This window comes from Tinamus guttatus, unplaced genomic scaffold (assembly GCF_059628265.1).
Source record: "Tinamus guttatus ecotype Peru unplaced genomic scaffold, ASM5962826v1 Tinamus_guttatus_pri_ptg000125l, whole genome shotgun sequence".
Taxonomy (NCBI): domain Eukaryota; kingdom Metazoa; phylum Chordata; class Aves; order Tinamiformes; family Tinamidae; genus Tinamus; species Tinamus guttatus.
This window is the reverse complement of record NW_028288659.1, coordinates 3,362,602-3,379,198: the sequence shown is the minus strand read 5'-3', so window position 1 is coordinate 3,379,198 and position 16,597 is coordinate 3,362,602. Positions and strand designations below refer to the sequence as shown.

Sequence of the window (16,597 nt, the reverse complement as noted above, 5' to 3'; positions counted from 1 at the left end):
CCAGAGCATGTCCTGCATTGATTCACCACAAATACAGCAGTGACAGAACAACGAGATAGTTTTAAATTAAAAGGGACAGTCTTCCCAGCACATCTAGCAAGAGAAAGACAGAAACCACAAGCTCAGGGCATGCCCACAACACAACTGCATTTGCTCCCTGCAGCACTTGCAGGGTTGATGGCAATGCTTGGATGACTCTTCAAGACTGAGATACAGAAATGGCCTGGTTAGCAGAGGGATCTAGTGCTCCATGCCCCCTGAAGCCCACTGGGGCTGGTTTTCATTGGCTTTCACCTTAGATATTTTTTTAAGCAACAGAAATAAGTAAATTCAGACTATCAACTCCTACTAAATGTGGCAGAAGCAGAGATCCACTAGAAAGACAAAAGGAAAAAGCCAACACAAGTAAAATCTCCTTCCTGAGTAAGGAGCTGGCAAAGGGACCATCCTCCAGCTTCTCCCTGGCAGCACAAAAGAAACCCCCTTGTCCCTGCACTATCACCACCTCCTTCCCTCCACCAGAGAGCACTCCAGGACACCATATCACTGCTTCCCCCCAGACCCCAGAAGGGCCAAATTTCTCCTTTCGCTTTGCTCTTTAGACACCAGGTATCCAACATCAGGAGCAGGAGTGCCAGCCAGCCACTCCAGCTCTACTGGACACACACTCCAACTCCTTGCCCTCCAAACCTTCCCCACTCCAGTTTCCACAGTGCTGCCCTAATGATGGTGCTGCTCAGGCGGCTCTTTAATGAGGAGCTAATCTGAACCACCTGTTGAGAAATCCCCCGCAGTATTAGGAGCCTCCGGAGCAGCTACATCTTGGACTGAAGCGGCATCTGATGTGTGCAGCTGGCAGGAAGGGGTCACTCCTGCGCCGCACTGAGGCTTTTTTTTTTTCCCCTCCCTGAAACTCGCCCGCTGCTCGCTCAGCAAACAGGCCATCAGACATGCTGGCACCTTCCCCGGCTCCCCCGTGGCACTTTGACTGCTGCGTCCCGCTGGGCCGCCCTCCCGCTTGCCGGCACCCCGGCCCGGCGGGTGCCGGAGGGCCCTGCGCTCGCTGGAAGGGTTTTGCCGGCCCACAGGCAGCAATTAGCAGCCCTCGGCCGCGGCAGACCTGGAGCACCTGCGCTACTGATTAGCATCATTCCAGCTCCATGTGTTTCCCACTCGCCGCCTCCTCGGGGACTCGTGCTGCCTGCCAGCAAACACGTGCGCCCTCACCTCCGGGATGGTGGGCTCGGCAGGGAGCACCTCTGCCCCGCTCTGACCATCGCTGCGGTCTGATTTTCCTCTCTGTGGGCTTTCATCTGCAGCATGATGAGAGGTTCTTCCTTCCTTTTATTTACCTGTTCTAAGTAATTATATTTATCATGGGGAACTCCACTTTCTCCTTTGTTTTGCAGGAACCACTGACCCTGGCTCACGTGGGATATTCCCTGCAGTTTAGTTTTCCAGGGTTTGGCAGTACTCTGGGGCAAAGCACCAGTTAACTATGTTTTCACTACACCTAAAGCAAGAGATTATGCCACGGCCATTTTTTTTCCTTTCCTCCAAAACCAATCCTGTGTTGCCTGACCAATTTCATTTGGCAGCAGTTGCCAGTTCAAAGACCCTCCCATCTTCACTGCACTATGCCCCTGGCTGCGCCAGCGTGACTGTTGGGGGCTGTGTGGTGAACCGGACAGGAAGACTCATCTATGTTAAAAATAACCCCTACCAAAGGAAAAAGTTATATTTAACTCCAGTCATTTTCCTGGGTCTGGTTCACTCACAGACCTGCCAGCAACAGTGCCGTTATGCTGATGGGTAGGGAGGAAGCAAGGGTGAGGAGGCAGGGAAGGAGCCATTGTAGCTGGCCACAGTGTCGTTTGGTAGCGTTTCCTAAGGCAGCCTGATCCGTGCCTTCCAATCCCATCTGATCCCCTCCTAATTCAGCTCTGTGCTGCATCAAGTCATTCTTCTCTCTCCCTCTCTCTCCCTACTATCTACACCCTCATGTGTTTGCAGCCTCACGTTTTCCCCTTGGCTGAATTTCTGTCATTTCCCTTTGTAAGCCAGTTCTTCTAGCCCTCTCATCCTTCTTCAACTTTTCTTTGAACTGCCTCAAATGTGCCAGCACTTTCATTGAAGTGGAATTCCCCAGACTGAGCACAGATTTCCATATGCAGCTGCACCGGGTTTGCGGCAAGGCCCGTTACCTCTGCGATCCAGAGGGCAGCACCTCCCTGCTCGCCATAGAAACCCTGAGTGTCAGGCTGGGTTTGATGGGCATTACCACCCATCTCTCTTTCAGCACAAGCACTTTCAAATGACTCCTTCCCACTGAATAGCGATGCTGTGGTTTATTTTTTCCCCCAGGAGGCATCTGCTCTCGCCTCCCTCCGTCGTCCTCCCCCTCACACCCCCCCTCACCTCCTGCTTGATTGGTTTGATGGGCTGATGGTCAGACATCCACCTGGGAGAAAACTCTGTCCGCTGCAGACGCTTCTCCTGAAACAGGGTTGAGAGTTGAGGGAAGGAAAAAGAGAGTGGATGAAATTAGGGCACGTTGGTGATACTGGTGGGAGAAACTCTGGGGGCTAGAAGTGACCATGAAATCCCTAATAGCTTTACAAGGGTAGCAAACAAACAAACTGAACTCGATCCAAGAACATCACACTGCCTGCAGAGCCTGTTCATTGTACAAAGCCATCTATCAGGAGGATCCCATTCCAAGTCTGTCCCCCTTTAAAATATTCGTTTGATAGGCAATACCCCTACAAGTCTAAGGACTCTGACTTACTATCAGACTTAGCTAGGACAGCTGAAGCAGCAACTGCCCCCTCAGCAGAGCCATCTGAGAAACTGCAGTTAAAGTGAAATCTGTGGTAGTTTGCATGGAAAAGCTAGGCTGTAAATTTCAGCAGTTCAAGAGCAGACAAAGATTTCCTGCTAGCAGAAAAGGGAAAAGAACACAGCTGAAGACAGTAACCCCCTCAGCCTTCCTACTTATGCTGCTGGCAATCATGAACCAGATCCTTACGTTTGACTCAAGCCCTATCGCTCCACAACAGGGAGTCTTTCTCCTCAACACGTAGTGCTTAACAGCCCCTGTTTCCACGGCACCTGCAGGCTGAAGCAGATTGGGGTGACGCTGCCTGGATTTAGCAGTCCTTCAATCAGCAAACGTCCATGCTCTTGGAAGTGGTCAGAGAGGGGTAAACAGGATGTCATGTCTCCTCACCTTCTGCGCAATCATGTTGCAGATCTCCGGCAGGAAGTCTTCACTCAAGAGTTTGTAGAGCTGCCGCTCTCTAAGGGAAGTCCTCTCTCTGAAGCTTTCTGTGACCTGCCTCCACTCCTCTTCCGTCTGACACAGCAGCCACCATGTCCCACGGCCTGGCCCTTGGGACCCTTCAACAACACGAAAGGATGTTATCTCCATGACAGTTATGACTAACAGATTTCCCTATCCCTTCTCTTCTCCTATCATCATGGCTTTGGAAAAGAAAAAAAAGACAACTGCCGGTCCCTCTTATGGAGAACATGCTCAGCAAGGGAAAGCACTCTCAGTGTATAGAAAAAGAGAAACTGCACTAGACCCAAAACTTTCTTGAGTGATGAGAAGTTTTGTCACCCTCTCCTAGTTACACTGACAGAGATGCCAAGACACAGAGCAATTACATAGGCAAAAATTAACAGAGGCACTTTGCAACGCATGGGTAGTGCGACATGCCTATAGTAAAGTAACCCTCCATCCCAGTTACAGCTTTCCATCACTTTGCATGATCAAAGGGTACCAGATAAAAGGTTTTAATTTGTTCCTTGTAACGAAGGCTGTCAGCCAAGGCAGAACGCAAGGTAATGCAAATGTCTGATTATTCTAGTCTGGCAGCAGAATAAAAACATCGAAAATAAATGTTATTTTGAAATAAGCCAAATTTTTAGCACTGCAAACCTTTACTGTGGTGAATAAAAACCTTCCATTCTACCCAAATGAAACATTTTGTTTGTAGGCACTTGAAAGGAAAGAAGAGGAAGTGAAGCACTGGGTTCATCGGGCTGCCAGATGAGGGGGAAGTTCCAAAAGTTCACATCCCATCCCCGCTTGATCCAGAGTCAAATCTGAAGCAGATTTCCCACTGCTCTGAAGCATGTCCTAACTATCAAGACATTCTGAGCTGTTCCACTTTGTGTGAAACATTTGAATATTAATTACGAAGGGAAGGCTCGCCAGCGTGGTGGTTAGAACACCCACCTGGGAAGGGGGAATGTGGTTCCTGTTGCACAAATGTTTACACAGAGCGGAGAAGCCTCAGCAGTTGCAACTTGCATGCTTTTGCCCCAGGACAGTCTCTAAGCAAAAGGGTTATGGCCCACTTTTGGGGAGAGGAAAGATGCTCATTCAAATCCCTTCACGTCGAGGGGTTCCCAGCCTCTTCAAGAAGAAGGATCTTAACCACTGGCTACCAAAAAGAAAGAAAGGATCCCAACACCCCTGGGAGATGTCATGCAACTTCTCCCTGCATTTTCAAGCAAATTTATTATGAAAAATCCTGCAGGGCACTCTTCTCTCCTGGCTCAACACTGGGCACTTTGTGGATCTGAGCTGCTGGTGGCGCCACGCAAGCCACCAGATCACCCCAGTAAGATCTAGAGCTGACTACCCCCTCCAGCCACCTGCCTTCCGTCAGAAACCTCCACGCAGCAGCAGTGACGCACAGCAAGCACGTGCTAGGCCTCAGGTCACAGGCTAGCGCATTAGCTAGCCCACGATGAGTTTCAGTTCAAGTTAAGGTACTGGACTGTTCACTGAGATGGTGAAGGACCAGCCACACCTTTATTTCTGTCACCCTGACCACGCTTCTTAGGCAGAAGGAGGCAGCAGACAGCTGGGGCTGTAGCACCACAAGCTATGGGAGCTAACCCTGTGGTGGAGAGCTTACCTGCACACTGCTCCTAGAATCTGCCCCTTCTTTTTCCCATTCCTTGCAGCTGCTTATGGCTGACTCGTTTCAAAAGCAACCAGGAGCAATGCACTGCTTTGTGCCACCAGAAGATTACTCCACAGCTGAAGTGACACAATTTACTAGAAAACAATGATCTGATAAAACCCACAGTGTCTCATGTGTGTAGCTTCAAGCTCTGCCTCCAAACTCTGGAGCAGCAGCCAGGAAATCTGAACACAAAGGAAGAAGAGAAGGAGGCACGGGCAAGACAATGCCCCAGTTGCCTTTTATTGTGGAGGAATGGGCAGGCTGAGCCCATGAGTTATGTGGAAGCCAAGGGATTCTCATGTATGACAAATGAGTCCCAGCCCCCTCAGACTCAGTTTCACATTATGTTGCCAACTCTCTTTTTCTGTTTGCCTCATTAACCCTTATGTGGGTATCCCCAAGTCACCATCTACGGAGGATTGAGTCTAGCCACCCAACAGCCACCAAGAGAGAGGGATGAGGAGAATCGAAAGCCTCTTCCCTGTCTTGGCATCACTAATCCTACTCTCTCTTCCCAGTGTGTTTGGTACAAAAGAAAAAATGCTCCCACTGCAAATGGGGACCTGTATTCACCTCATCCCCCAAGAAGCAGGGACCGTCCATTTCTATCAACTCTAGTCAGTAGGTGGGCTCCTAAGGCCTAGTGTAACCCAATAGGTTGCGTTTCTTCATCCCAAACTAATCCGTGATAAGATAGGAAGCATGTAGGTACCCAGGCTCCCAGCTGTAAAGCAGTCTGTAATGCTAACCCCTCTTTCTAACCCCATCAGGAACCACCAGCGGAAAGACTCTCCCTTTCCTGAGAAATCATCTCTCTAGGCTTTGATAATTTAAGAGCTGTGTTAGCTGATCATATCAACCCTGACCCCACAAAACCTCTTTACCATTTCTTATCTGTGTCTCACGGATTAGCAAGTTCTCTTCTGCCTTCTCCCTACCAAAAAGAAAGAGAAGGAATGATATAATAAATACATTACTTAACATCACTGAAAGACTGCCATGTCTGGGTAGAAGCATGGGGAACACAAAAATTATTCAGTGCACAGCAAAACCATAAAAAAAAAACAGTGTGCAGAACACACACATACAATATATGTATCATAGATTCACAACATTTTGGAAAGTGAAGTATGAAGATTGCCATTTGGCAAGGACAGTATTTCAATTCTTATGGGAAGTATCCCAAAATCTATACTGGCTCAAATGGGCAGGATTTTGGCTTCAAGTGCTAAACAGTGAAAGCCTTCTTTATCAGGACCGTATTCCCTAGCACTGCACAGAGGAACTGCATCAGAAGTTCAGGCAGCGGGAAGAGTGATACCCACTGTTTCACTAGACTTGGCTGCCAGCTCAGTCAGAGTTTTCTTTGGAGAGCGATCAAAGCACCTACCAAGCCTGAGCTTGCTTCATTTCAGAGATACATTGAAATTATGGCTGCACGAGATATACATACTTATTGGGGGAACCCCAGAAGTATGTTATATTATTAAAGGCAAGAAATATCAGAGAGACTTCCCCCTGGGAGCATGGGCATTCTACAACTACTGCAGGAACAACCTTTCCGTACCTCAGTAGATTTTCTTCCAGCAGTTTCTTCCGCTTTGGAGGTCGCCCTCGTCTCTTGCCTGTTTTCCCAGGAGCATTGGGGGTGTTTGTCTGCCCCCCACCTCCCCTACAAAGCAACAAATCCACCATGAAATATTTGCTGAGCAAAGGGGACTGCGGCTGGCAGGACGAGAGAAGCGCAGGGAAACTGAAACAGCTGCTAGGAACTAAACTAAAGGAGGGATTAAATCAGAGCAGCAACAGGATGGAGAGGGAGGGAGGAAGAGAAGGAGAAGCGGGATTCCCACTTGCTGGGAGCCTGGTCCGAGCGCCGCCGACACGGTGCAGGGCAGACAGCTAGGAATGCGGTGGGGCAGGCAGCATCGCTTCCACAGCAGGTTCTCGTGGTGCCACAAAGGCTGCAGCCTGGCTCTCACACAATGCACGGCGCGGGGCAGCTAGCAGTCTGCTTGGCAACTCCCGTGTCGCCCCGCACCGACGCAGCCCTCTCCCAGGCTCCCCCTTCGCAGCCACATCCTCCCCCCGCGACAACAGCAGTCAGGCGGAGAGTCTCTTCCAGTAGGGCTGGCTGCACAGGCCCCCCCTTCTCCCCACGCATGCAGACACGGGGGAAGCGCGGGGCCTTGAGGGGGCCCTTACCTGTCTGGAGCCAGTTCTCCGTTGGTTTTCGCCTGCACTGGGTCCTCCTTGTACATGCGCGTGCCGTAGAAGTACCAGTAGAGCGCTCCGCTGCTGTCCTCGCCCAGCGGCTCCACGCGGAGGCTGTCGGCGTCCAAGCCCTGCACCCACGGGGAGCGCCCGGCCAGACGGCGACAAGTTGAAAGGCAGCCACATTGTCACACAAAACATGATGACACCCCTCCGCAAACACCTCCCTCCCTCCCACCATGCCGTAACAGCAGCACAGCTGCTCTTCCAGGCCGTTCTGGGAAAATGCGACTCCAGAGGGAAGGCGACATTCGCTCCCTGCCCAGGGAGGGATTTAGATTGGCATCTCTAATTTGAATGGCCTCTCTCGTTTTAACATTTCGTCTTTGGTGCTCCTGACAGGGAAGGTCTAATTAGTGCTGGCGACAGTCATGCACGGCCTTGGGAAGCGCCCTGGAAACTCCCTCCCCGCTGCTATCCCTTTTCCCCCAGCTCTCCCAGTACATTTCAGCCCCCTCCTTTCATCTCACACCATCCCACTGCAGCACAGTCTCTGCTCCTACAGCACTGCCATTAGCATCTCCAAATTCAGTGTTCTCAGGAAGAGCAGTCAATGAAGCCAATTTACTTAGTGACTTTTGTGTTAGAAACACAGCTATTGGAGCTGAATGACCCCAGGATAAGTCCTATGCACTTGCCCTGGTTGTTCTGCAAGTGAGGGAGCAGGGGAAGAGGACAAACTGGCCTAAACCCCACCATGCCCTGGTCCCATGCCCAGCGTGCCCCCCATCTGTGTCCAAAACAACCTTGGGAGGAATATGGGCCTTCTCTCCCTTCTGCCCTCCCCAGGAAGATTTCTGAATCCATCCCAGCTCCTGCAGCTGCACCATCTCCTCCCCATTCCCACTACCCAAAGCACCTTGAGGAGGTCGAAGACATCGTCCGCATCGAGCCGGTAGTCACAGAGGCGGTGTAGGATCTCGACTCGGGTGCGCAGGGGCAGCTCCTGGAACGTGGACTCCCGCAGCGGGTTGGGTTTCCCTTCTTCCAGCTCCCAGCGGTAGTTGATGATGTCCTCCAGGTAGCTGTGAAACGTCTGTGATCTAGCCAAGAGAACAAATCCCCGCCATGTTCACTGTAGTTTTACCATGCCAGAGACAACCTAACGGAAAGGGGACAGCCTAAACAAACATGACATGGAGACAGCTAATATTCGTAGGAAAACCGTGCCCTGGGACAGAGGCAGTTTGCTCTATCTCTGTAGATTGAGTTTCCAAGCTCCCCTGCCAACACTGTACTCTACTTGCAATGCTGGGATTCCATGTCACACACATGCAGCTTACAGGACTCTTCACTACTATTATTTTGAACAGGCTAAACAGGGTCTCATCCCACTCCATTCTCTTTTTATTCCAGTGGGCAGCACCTTGTGTCATCACAGGCATGGACCCTTTACAGCAGGGAGATGCAATGCAGCAGACTCGTCTGCTCCCACCTGCCTCTCTCTATTTCAGCTCGCTCTTATCTGCTTCAACTTTCCATTCGCTTCTCACATCTGCTGCTGTTAAGCTCTGTTCTTTCCTCTGCCTCTTAGGAAGTTTTCTATGCCCCAGGCCAGCAGCCCTAAAATGTTCAATAGCTGATCCTCCCTGCCGCTGTCTCCTTGCCTCCCGTACTTCTGTCACTGCCCCCATCCTCCTCTCCTCCACGCTCAAAGCTGCTGTTGCTTTTCTCCCACTCCACCACCAGTGTTTCTGGCAGGACATTCGCACAGCCCATGCCGGACGATTGCAGCATGCATGGGCCGTGCTATGCAGCAAGGCTCATTCCTAACACTAGTGTGCCTAATAATCAGTGCTCAGCCCAGAACACAGACTCCCAGATGCTCAGGCTGAATACTTATGCGCTGCCTAAACACTACTGCTAAAATTTTACCTACCACTTGCTTGCTGGGCTACCCTAAGCACCCCTTTCTTTGCTAGGAGTTCACCATCTAACTCAAGGAAACAGATACATTTCTTAACCTTGTTTGGTATTGATGAGCATTATAAATTGCCCCATCTGACATATCTCGGACTGCTGATGAAGCTTAAGCTTAATAGAGCTCATATCTGTATTTTACAGAGAGCTTATTCTAACTGCCAAGGAAGAAAAAAAAAAAAAAAAAAAAAAAAGAGAAGGTAATGAAGAAGGGATAGTGAGACCATGAGACCATGTATTCCTAAAAACAAAACTTCCTAGAGAACAGTCAATATTGCCTAGGCTCTTGAAACTTCCAGTCTCTCTCAACCTGCTAGAATCATGTCCTGAGCACAGAAAAGGGGGAGCCCCGCTGTCCTCAGGAGCCAGCCACGCTTACGCACGCAAGAAGCCCATATGCCTGGGAGAACACCACTGGGTACACATTCCCACCATCCCTCAAACAGGCAGCTCAAGTTGATAGGTTTTTGGCACCAACGCATTACTCTATATGATTAATGGAACTTTGCCAGCACTGCAGAACTGCATGTGCCTGAGAAACTGCTAACTACTACAGAAGCTATTATTTTTTTTAATGATGAGACAGAGGAGTGTAATCTAACTGGAGGAAGATTCTTACAGGTCACCAAGAAGTTAGCTATTAGAAAGGGCTAAAGACTGGATAGTGATGGGGAGAACTGAGAAGCAGATGACACATGATTTCCTCAAGGCCTATCCACCTGGCAGCATTTCTCTTCTTTCCCAAATGGAGGAGACTTGATGCCACCACCCTGCAGATCGCTCTCTCTGAGCCCATTTCTTTCTGCATGTCAATGAAAGTTGACCTCCTAGAGGTAACTCCTCGCACTGGGGATGAGTTTTATCAGCCTCCTTGTTGTATTCAACATCAGCTGCCTGTATGCATATGGATCCAGTGGTTTCTGTAGCCTCCAAGCTTCATTCTTTTCCACATGGCACAAGGAAACATCAGCATTTCCAAGTGAGGATGTTTTGTCCTATTGATACCAGCAAATACATGTAACTTGAAACTGTCCCTTTAGGGCACAGAATGTTCAGTCAACACAATAAAGAAGGACAGTTTCATGAAATCATTTGTGTTGTATCAATTATTTTTTAAGGTAAAATCTACAGACAATATCTTTTTTTTTCAATTAAGTACTGAATGCAGAGACAACCATCCTTACATTCCTTACTGCACATTCCCACATCATATACCTCAAGAGTCAATCTAACTTTCAGCAAGAATTCCAACTTGGCAAAGGCACAGTATTGGATTTGTTTTAGAAACTCTTTATTTTAGGAGTACTATTTGATCACACACAACTTAAATATCAGGAATTTCCTAAAGTTACCAATTAGGAAGAAGAAAAAAAAAAGAAGATGGCTTGACTAAAGCTTTTAGAACAGAAAAAATGATGAGACTTTCCATGAATCTCCTTTCCTGAAAGCAGGCGAACGCCTGCATTGATCATTAGATGCTTCTTTCATCATGGAAGGGGATGGAGAACATCCAAATTGGAGGAGCTCAAGCTTAACATCTTGAAACTCTGTCAGAACTAAGGCAGATCAGATCTGATATAAGGGCTCCGGCCACTGCGTGTTGAATTGACCAAATAAATAATTTTCCTAGTATCTTGGAAAACAGCGGTGACGCGGGATACGAGGATGAAGCAAGAGAAGTCACAGGGCTTTGTCTGTTCCTATTTTTCAGGCTAAAACAATTTCTACAAACAAAGGGGAAAGGCATGCATCAGACAGACACTCTTATCACTTGTACGAGTTCACTTTTATCTTCCATTTTAGTTGCACTCAGAAAAGCAAATGGATCCAGGAAGCCACTCCAATCCAGAAGATCATCTGAAATCTTTGCCGATACAACACACATTCCCTTTGGGGACTGTCTCTGTTGACTTAACCAATTTGGTTCAAGTCTGACTCTCACGTAAGTGGCTTAACATTAAAATTTCCACCATCCAGCTCAGTGTCCAATACATTAGAAGCTCTGTTCTCCAAAGTACTTGGAGTTTCTTCCCCATCAATTTTCAGAGACAGCTACTGTGCATTTGTCGCTTTGAATAAAGATAGAAATGAGAACCAGAGATGGGAACCAGATGTCTCAAGGCATTTCCAATCACTCTCAATCCTAGCCAATTTATATTTTCCATCTTCAAGAGGGCTGGGTCTCATTTTCCAGACAAACATGGGGTTCCAGTCTTCAACCCGTCTGCCACACCTATGCTTAGTCTCTCTTGTCCTGTCTCTATTAAACTTGCATTTGCAAAAGGTTTCTGAAAGAGACAGCCTCGTTCACAGGATAAAATTTGCATGGACTTTTCGTACATTGTGTTTCAGAGTACGTAACCCAAGCAAAATCCTTTTTCCTGCCATCTTGTACCATTATTAGCAAGGGCCATGGATGGTTAGCTTCTGAGATGGAAGCACTGGGTTTCTTCAGAATAGCTTTTTCACACTGAATTAAATTGCTAGATCTAGAGGAGAAATTAAAGAGTCCCAAGTTTCCTCAACTGCTCCCAGAAAGCAAACTGGAGCTCCTTGTAACAATTCAAAAAAAAAAAAAAACAAAATAGGGACCATGGACCATAATGATTGTCACCGTATCTCACTCTTCTACCCCTGCCTCCCATGCCATAGAGAAGAAGCGTTTTCTGTACAGCTCATTAGTCAGGGAAAGTTATTAAAGCAATCACCTACAAGAGGTGAGAAGAGTTATCCTTGGAACACTATGTAACTGTAAAGCTTCCCCTTTCCTACAGACAGCTTTTCTCTCCATCCCAATTTCATTAGCCTCTGTGCCATTAAAATCTCCTTAAGTGTATGCTGTGGACCTGTCCCTGTCCCTGCACAAAAAGCAATGTGGAGTGGAGGAAAGGCCATGATCTAGCACACCCACATCAAGGGGGATAAACAAGGGCAGACGATCCCCAAGAGTACGGGTGATGTTGCAGCTCAGGTTGTCCCGGATCCTTAGTGGCAGCTGCAAAAGAATCAGGACATAAAGAAGATGGGAACAAGTCGAAGGAGGCGCTCCTCCCCAGCACGGGTATCAGCGTCCGGAGAAATTATCAGCGTCAGAGAAATTATACACCCTCCCGAGAAGCGAGCACGGCAGCCCGACCATCTGCCGCCCGGCTGCCTCCCAGAAGAGGAAGGTTTCTCTGCGCTCCAGGAAAGGGGAGCCGAGGCCTCCTCCCCCGCCTGGTGATCCCAGTTTGGCAGCCTGGCTCCACAGCAGCTCTCCCCGCGCACAGAGGCACCCTCCCACCACGCAGGGCCTTCGTCTGCTGGTCTCCTTCCGTCTGAGGGAGGTTTGCCAGAAGCTGCAAGGAGCTGAGTCTCATTCCGCGGACCATCGCTGGAGGACATCCTCTGGAGACCCCGGCAGCCGCGTGTGAGCATTTCACCAGGCTCATGGGATGAATGGAAAAATTTATCCAGAGCTTCTGTTGCGCACGCTTGGGAGAGGACAGCTGCACCCCAAGCCCACAGGCACCCTGGAGGGCGACCTCAATGCGAAAGCCCTCTGAGGAAACCCAGGACTCGCAGTTAGGACTGCAAGTGTTTGTGTGTGTCTGTGTATTTACATATATATACATTTTATACATGTGTGTAAACGTATATGTGCACACACACCCTCTTTATATTTTTAAGCTCAAGCCCAAAAGAAGCAGAACCACCTGTGCTTTTATTTTTCAAGCCTCCAGAGCACACCAAATCTTGGCTCAGCAACTGAAAACAAAATCAAGCCAAAAAAACAGAGGCAAAAACAAACACTGATTCAGTAAAAGAGTCCCCGTGTCAATCTGCACTTCCCGCAGGCAGGATGCCATGGCCCAAGTATGGCATTACTGCCACAGCACACTTCCCTGCGTGGCCTATTGCTGACAGTTTTGTTACAAACTCCCCTTCCCTGTTCCCCTCAAAAAAAAAAAAAAAAGATAAAACACCACACAAAAACCCTGAGAGAGTAAATATTGGATCAAAAGAAATGTTAAGGCTAAAAATTGAAAATATCAGAGACAAAAATTTCTCAATGATGCTCAGATACTGCTGGCGCTCACAGTTAAGCCTTCTGAAAGTTCAGATGCCAAATAATTGCCTGGACCTAGTAGCTAGAATATCTATCATGTTGACAGTGTTTTAAGTCTCTTGTTTCATTTAATTTACAAAATGCAATGGTAGAGCAAATACTGAAACATTCTTTAAGTAAAACTGCTGGGAAAATGGTAAGCCTGACCTATGTCTTATCCCAGACAGTATATTGTTCTGTACTGTAGATTAAAACCAAGAACCCTGACAAAACCAAAGGATGACAGAGAGCAGGAACATTAATAGACCTCCTTCACCTTCTACCCAAGAGACTTTCAGAGCAGTGCGAGGGAGGAAAATGGAAAAGAAGACTGCGAGAGCTCAGCCTTTCTCTCAAAGACTATTTAAATAGGATTATGATTATTCTCGTAGTTCCTTTAACGGAGTTTGCCAGTAAGAAAAATAATAAAGGTGATGCTTCTAGTCAGCAAAAGCTTTAAAAGATGAAAAACAGTTGGATTACTGAAGCAAGCAATAGGCAAATAATAGGTAATAATTGCAAGGGTCTCAGTAATAAGCGAAAAAAGATTTCTTGGGCACGTAATTCACAGTGCACAAGAGAACCGTGTTCCGCCTGTGTGACCTCTCTAGTTAAAAACAAAACAAAAAGTCTGATCAGAACAGATGTTTTATCACAGATTTAATTTTATGGACTAAAGATACTTCACCTTATGGGCTGGCACCTTTTTAAGTTCTGAATTGGCAAAAAGGCACCAGCTTGGTGTTGGGAGTCACTCAGGTGTTAATGAGAGCATTAATTGACAGATGGCATTCAAGATATTTTCCTCTCTCCAATGAAGACAGCTTCTTTGCAGTAGCGGCGATCAGGAAAGCTTAATTCCTAACAAGCATACAATGCTTCGGCACAAAGGCAAGCCCTCTAGAAGGTAATGGGAAGGATTCAGGGTTTGCTGGGATGACCTCAGTCAAACATCATTAGCAGGGTCAGGAGAAGCAAAGCCTATTTCAGATGAAAAAAAAATAATGTAAGGGCCCCCATGATCAATCTATCGTGGCTTGTCAGAAAGAGAAAGCGTAGGCTGACCTTAGAAGCAATATGAGTTACTACTACCAGCCTGACCTTGAGCTCTCATGTAACAATAGAGACCTTTTTTTTTTCTTTTTTTTTTTACTGTATTAATGAGCTTCTTATCTGAGGTGGGGGAGGAAGGCTTACGGACCGGCTTGTGCTTTAGCTTCAAACAATTTACCTTACTGGGGAACTAAGTCAGGCATAGTGCAGTTGAAAAAACAAAGGTACTATTCCCGCAGAGAAGAAAAAGGTTGGATAGGTCTATACCTGCTTTCCTTCCAAGCCCTTCATGTGCAGCTTTCTCAGAAGGCAGGCAAGCCAGCACAAAACACAAATTCCTCAGACCAAAGGCCAACCTGCCATCAGGGCAGTCAGACTGGCAGAAATTCAAGGGCAACAAGTGCCTCGAAGGGCCTCTCAAAACTCTTTACCGCAGCAGAGCAAAATGACCTGGGTGCTGGAGATCCAGAGCCTTGGCCTTAGGTTTTAGCAGCCACATTTTGCTTCCAATCCAATCTAGCAGTATTCTGCATTGCCTGCAGGGACAGACCTTAAGACTTTCCAGCTAGGAACAGTCTTGAGGGAAGAATGACTCACATGAAAGTGACAAGAAAAACAAGTAGAGCACATCAACCTGGTGACAGACCTCAGCAAGGACAGAGCATGGCAGAGCCCTTGTGGTGCGGGAATTAAACACCTGGGCTTATCTTGCTCTTCAGTGCTCTTCTGACTCACATGTGGGGAATATTGTCTGATCTACAGCGAGATGTGGACAAAATAAAGATTATCTATATCAATGGACCCTGAAAGAGACCACAAAATGGGAAAAATAATAACAATAAAAAAATCAATCTGGGCTGATCAAAGCTCCTGTGTGCACTCTCTCTTCCAGAGTGAGAGAGAGAGCAAAAATTGCTGGAGTCTGAGGCCATCATGAGGCATATATAGGCAGGCCTCTCATCCTCTGCTCTTCACCGGACTGGCTTCCTCAATGCAGATGCTGCCCAAACCTCACATGGCTCTGCCTGCGTGGCCGTTCAGGAGTCCTGACGCGGCAGGAAAGGAGAGAGGAGCTTCAAGAGTTAAAGCACAAACTGCACGGAGCTCTGGGCACACTAGTCTGCCTTCTCACTTCTAAACATGGGAAGATGTTCCTTCTACCTTACACCCATACTTTTGGTGTAAATTTTGGTTAATAAATGGTAAATAGCAGCAGCTCTACTCTAAAACAGCCTGCCTGACCCCAGGATTTTGCAGTCTGAAGTAGGAGTGATTAGATGTTTCCACACTGTGGAAAGGTACACCCACGTCTTCCACAAAAGTGGAGGAAAGCAGGGTGAATTCAGCAAGCTGGCGATTCCTGTTCCCTGCCACCCACCCACCTGCCCCACAATGCACGTCCAGAGCTTGAATGTGGCGCTGAGACAACCTCCAAGAGCACAGTGAACAGACCACATAGCAGGAGAAGATATGAGGGTACTGGTGTTAAACTAGGGCCCTCCCTCGGACATGGCAACACAAAGGCAGGACAGGAGGTTCTCCAGCAGAAGGGCTGTTAGATCCTGCTAAGGAAATCCGATTTACACAGCTGGGTGCTAGAGAATCCACTGCCTTCCCAGCTGAATTCAGACACCATTCATATTTAGGAGAGGAAAGAAATAGCTGAGAGAAACCAAGTTTGTCAGGCAGCTAAGAATACTCCAGCCCTGGCTCCTCATCTTCATCATCATCCTTCATCTTACTTCCTCAAGCAATCTTCCATACACTAAAAACTGGAGAAGCTGGAAGGGGAGCTGGCAGATATGCCGTATCCCACAGAGAAGTAGAATAGGAACAGCTATGGAGCGAGACAGTGTCTCCGGGGACGCGGAGAGAATGGAGAGCTGATGTGGGCTGTCTAGTCTAATAAGGGATCACACCACAGGAGCATGTGCTGGCTTGACAGAAGCAAGTGCAGCCACTTAACCTGAATATGACAGCTGAAGTGGGAGTATTGCTGTGCTACCCCCCAAAAAGGGGAGCATAAAGGAAGAAGGGGAAACCACACAGTCACCACAGCTGCTCCCCTTCAGGGAGGCTCCACTACTGCACATCTGCACATGGAGACTTCTCCCTGCAGTCCCAAGAGAAACACAGAACCACCAAGGAAGTTTCCAGATTGGGCTCCTCAAACTCTAGCAGACCACATCAACCAACTCATGAATTGAATACGAACACTGTTTTGCCTGTTTTTAGCCAGTACTTGTTGCTTTCCACCTTATATAGACTCCTCCTCCTTCAC

The 16,597-nt window shown here is 47.9% G+C and overlaps 1 protein-coding gene across 1 annotated transcript in view; it reads right to left on the bottom strand.

Annotated features, from left to right (window-relative positions):
* The window catches only part of CECR2 (CECR2 histone acetyl-lysine reader), a 45,811-nt gene that overhangs the window by 17,143 nt on the left and 12,071 nt on the right, over nucleotides 1–16,597 (bottom strand). The window contains exons 2-7 of the mRNA XM_088521593.1: nucleotides 8,116–8,299; nucleotides 7,188–7,327; nucleotides 6,550–6,654; nucleotides 5,867–5,916; nucleotides 3,230–3,399; nucleotides 2,419–2,496 (exon numbers count right to left, since the gene is read on the bottom strand). Of these exons, the coding sequence (XP_088377719.1) occupies nucleotides 2,419–2,496; nucleotides 3,230–3,399; nucleotides 5,867–5,916; nucleotides 6,550–6,654; nucleotides 7,188–7,243 (459 nt within the window). The 5' untranslated portion in view covers nucleotides 7,244–7,327; nucleotides 8,116–8,299. The remainder of the gene's footprint in view (nucleotides 1–2,418; nucleotides 2,497–3,229; nucleotides 3,400–5,866; nucleotides 5,917–6,549; nucleotides 6,655–7,187; nucleotides 7,328–8,115; nucleotides 8,300–16,597) is intronic.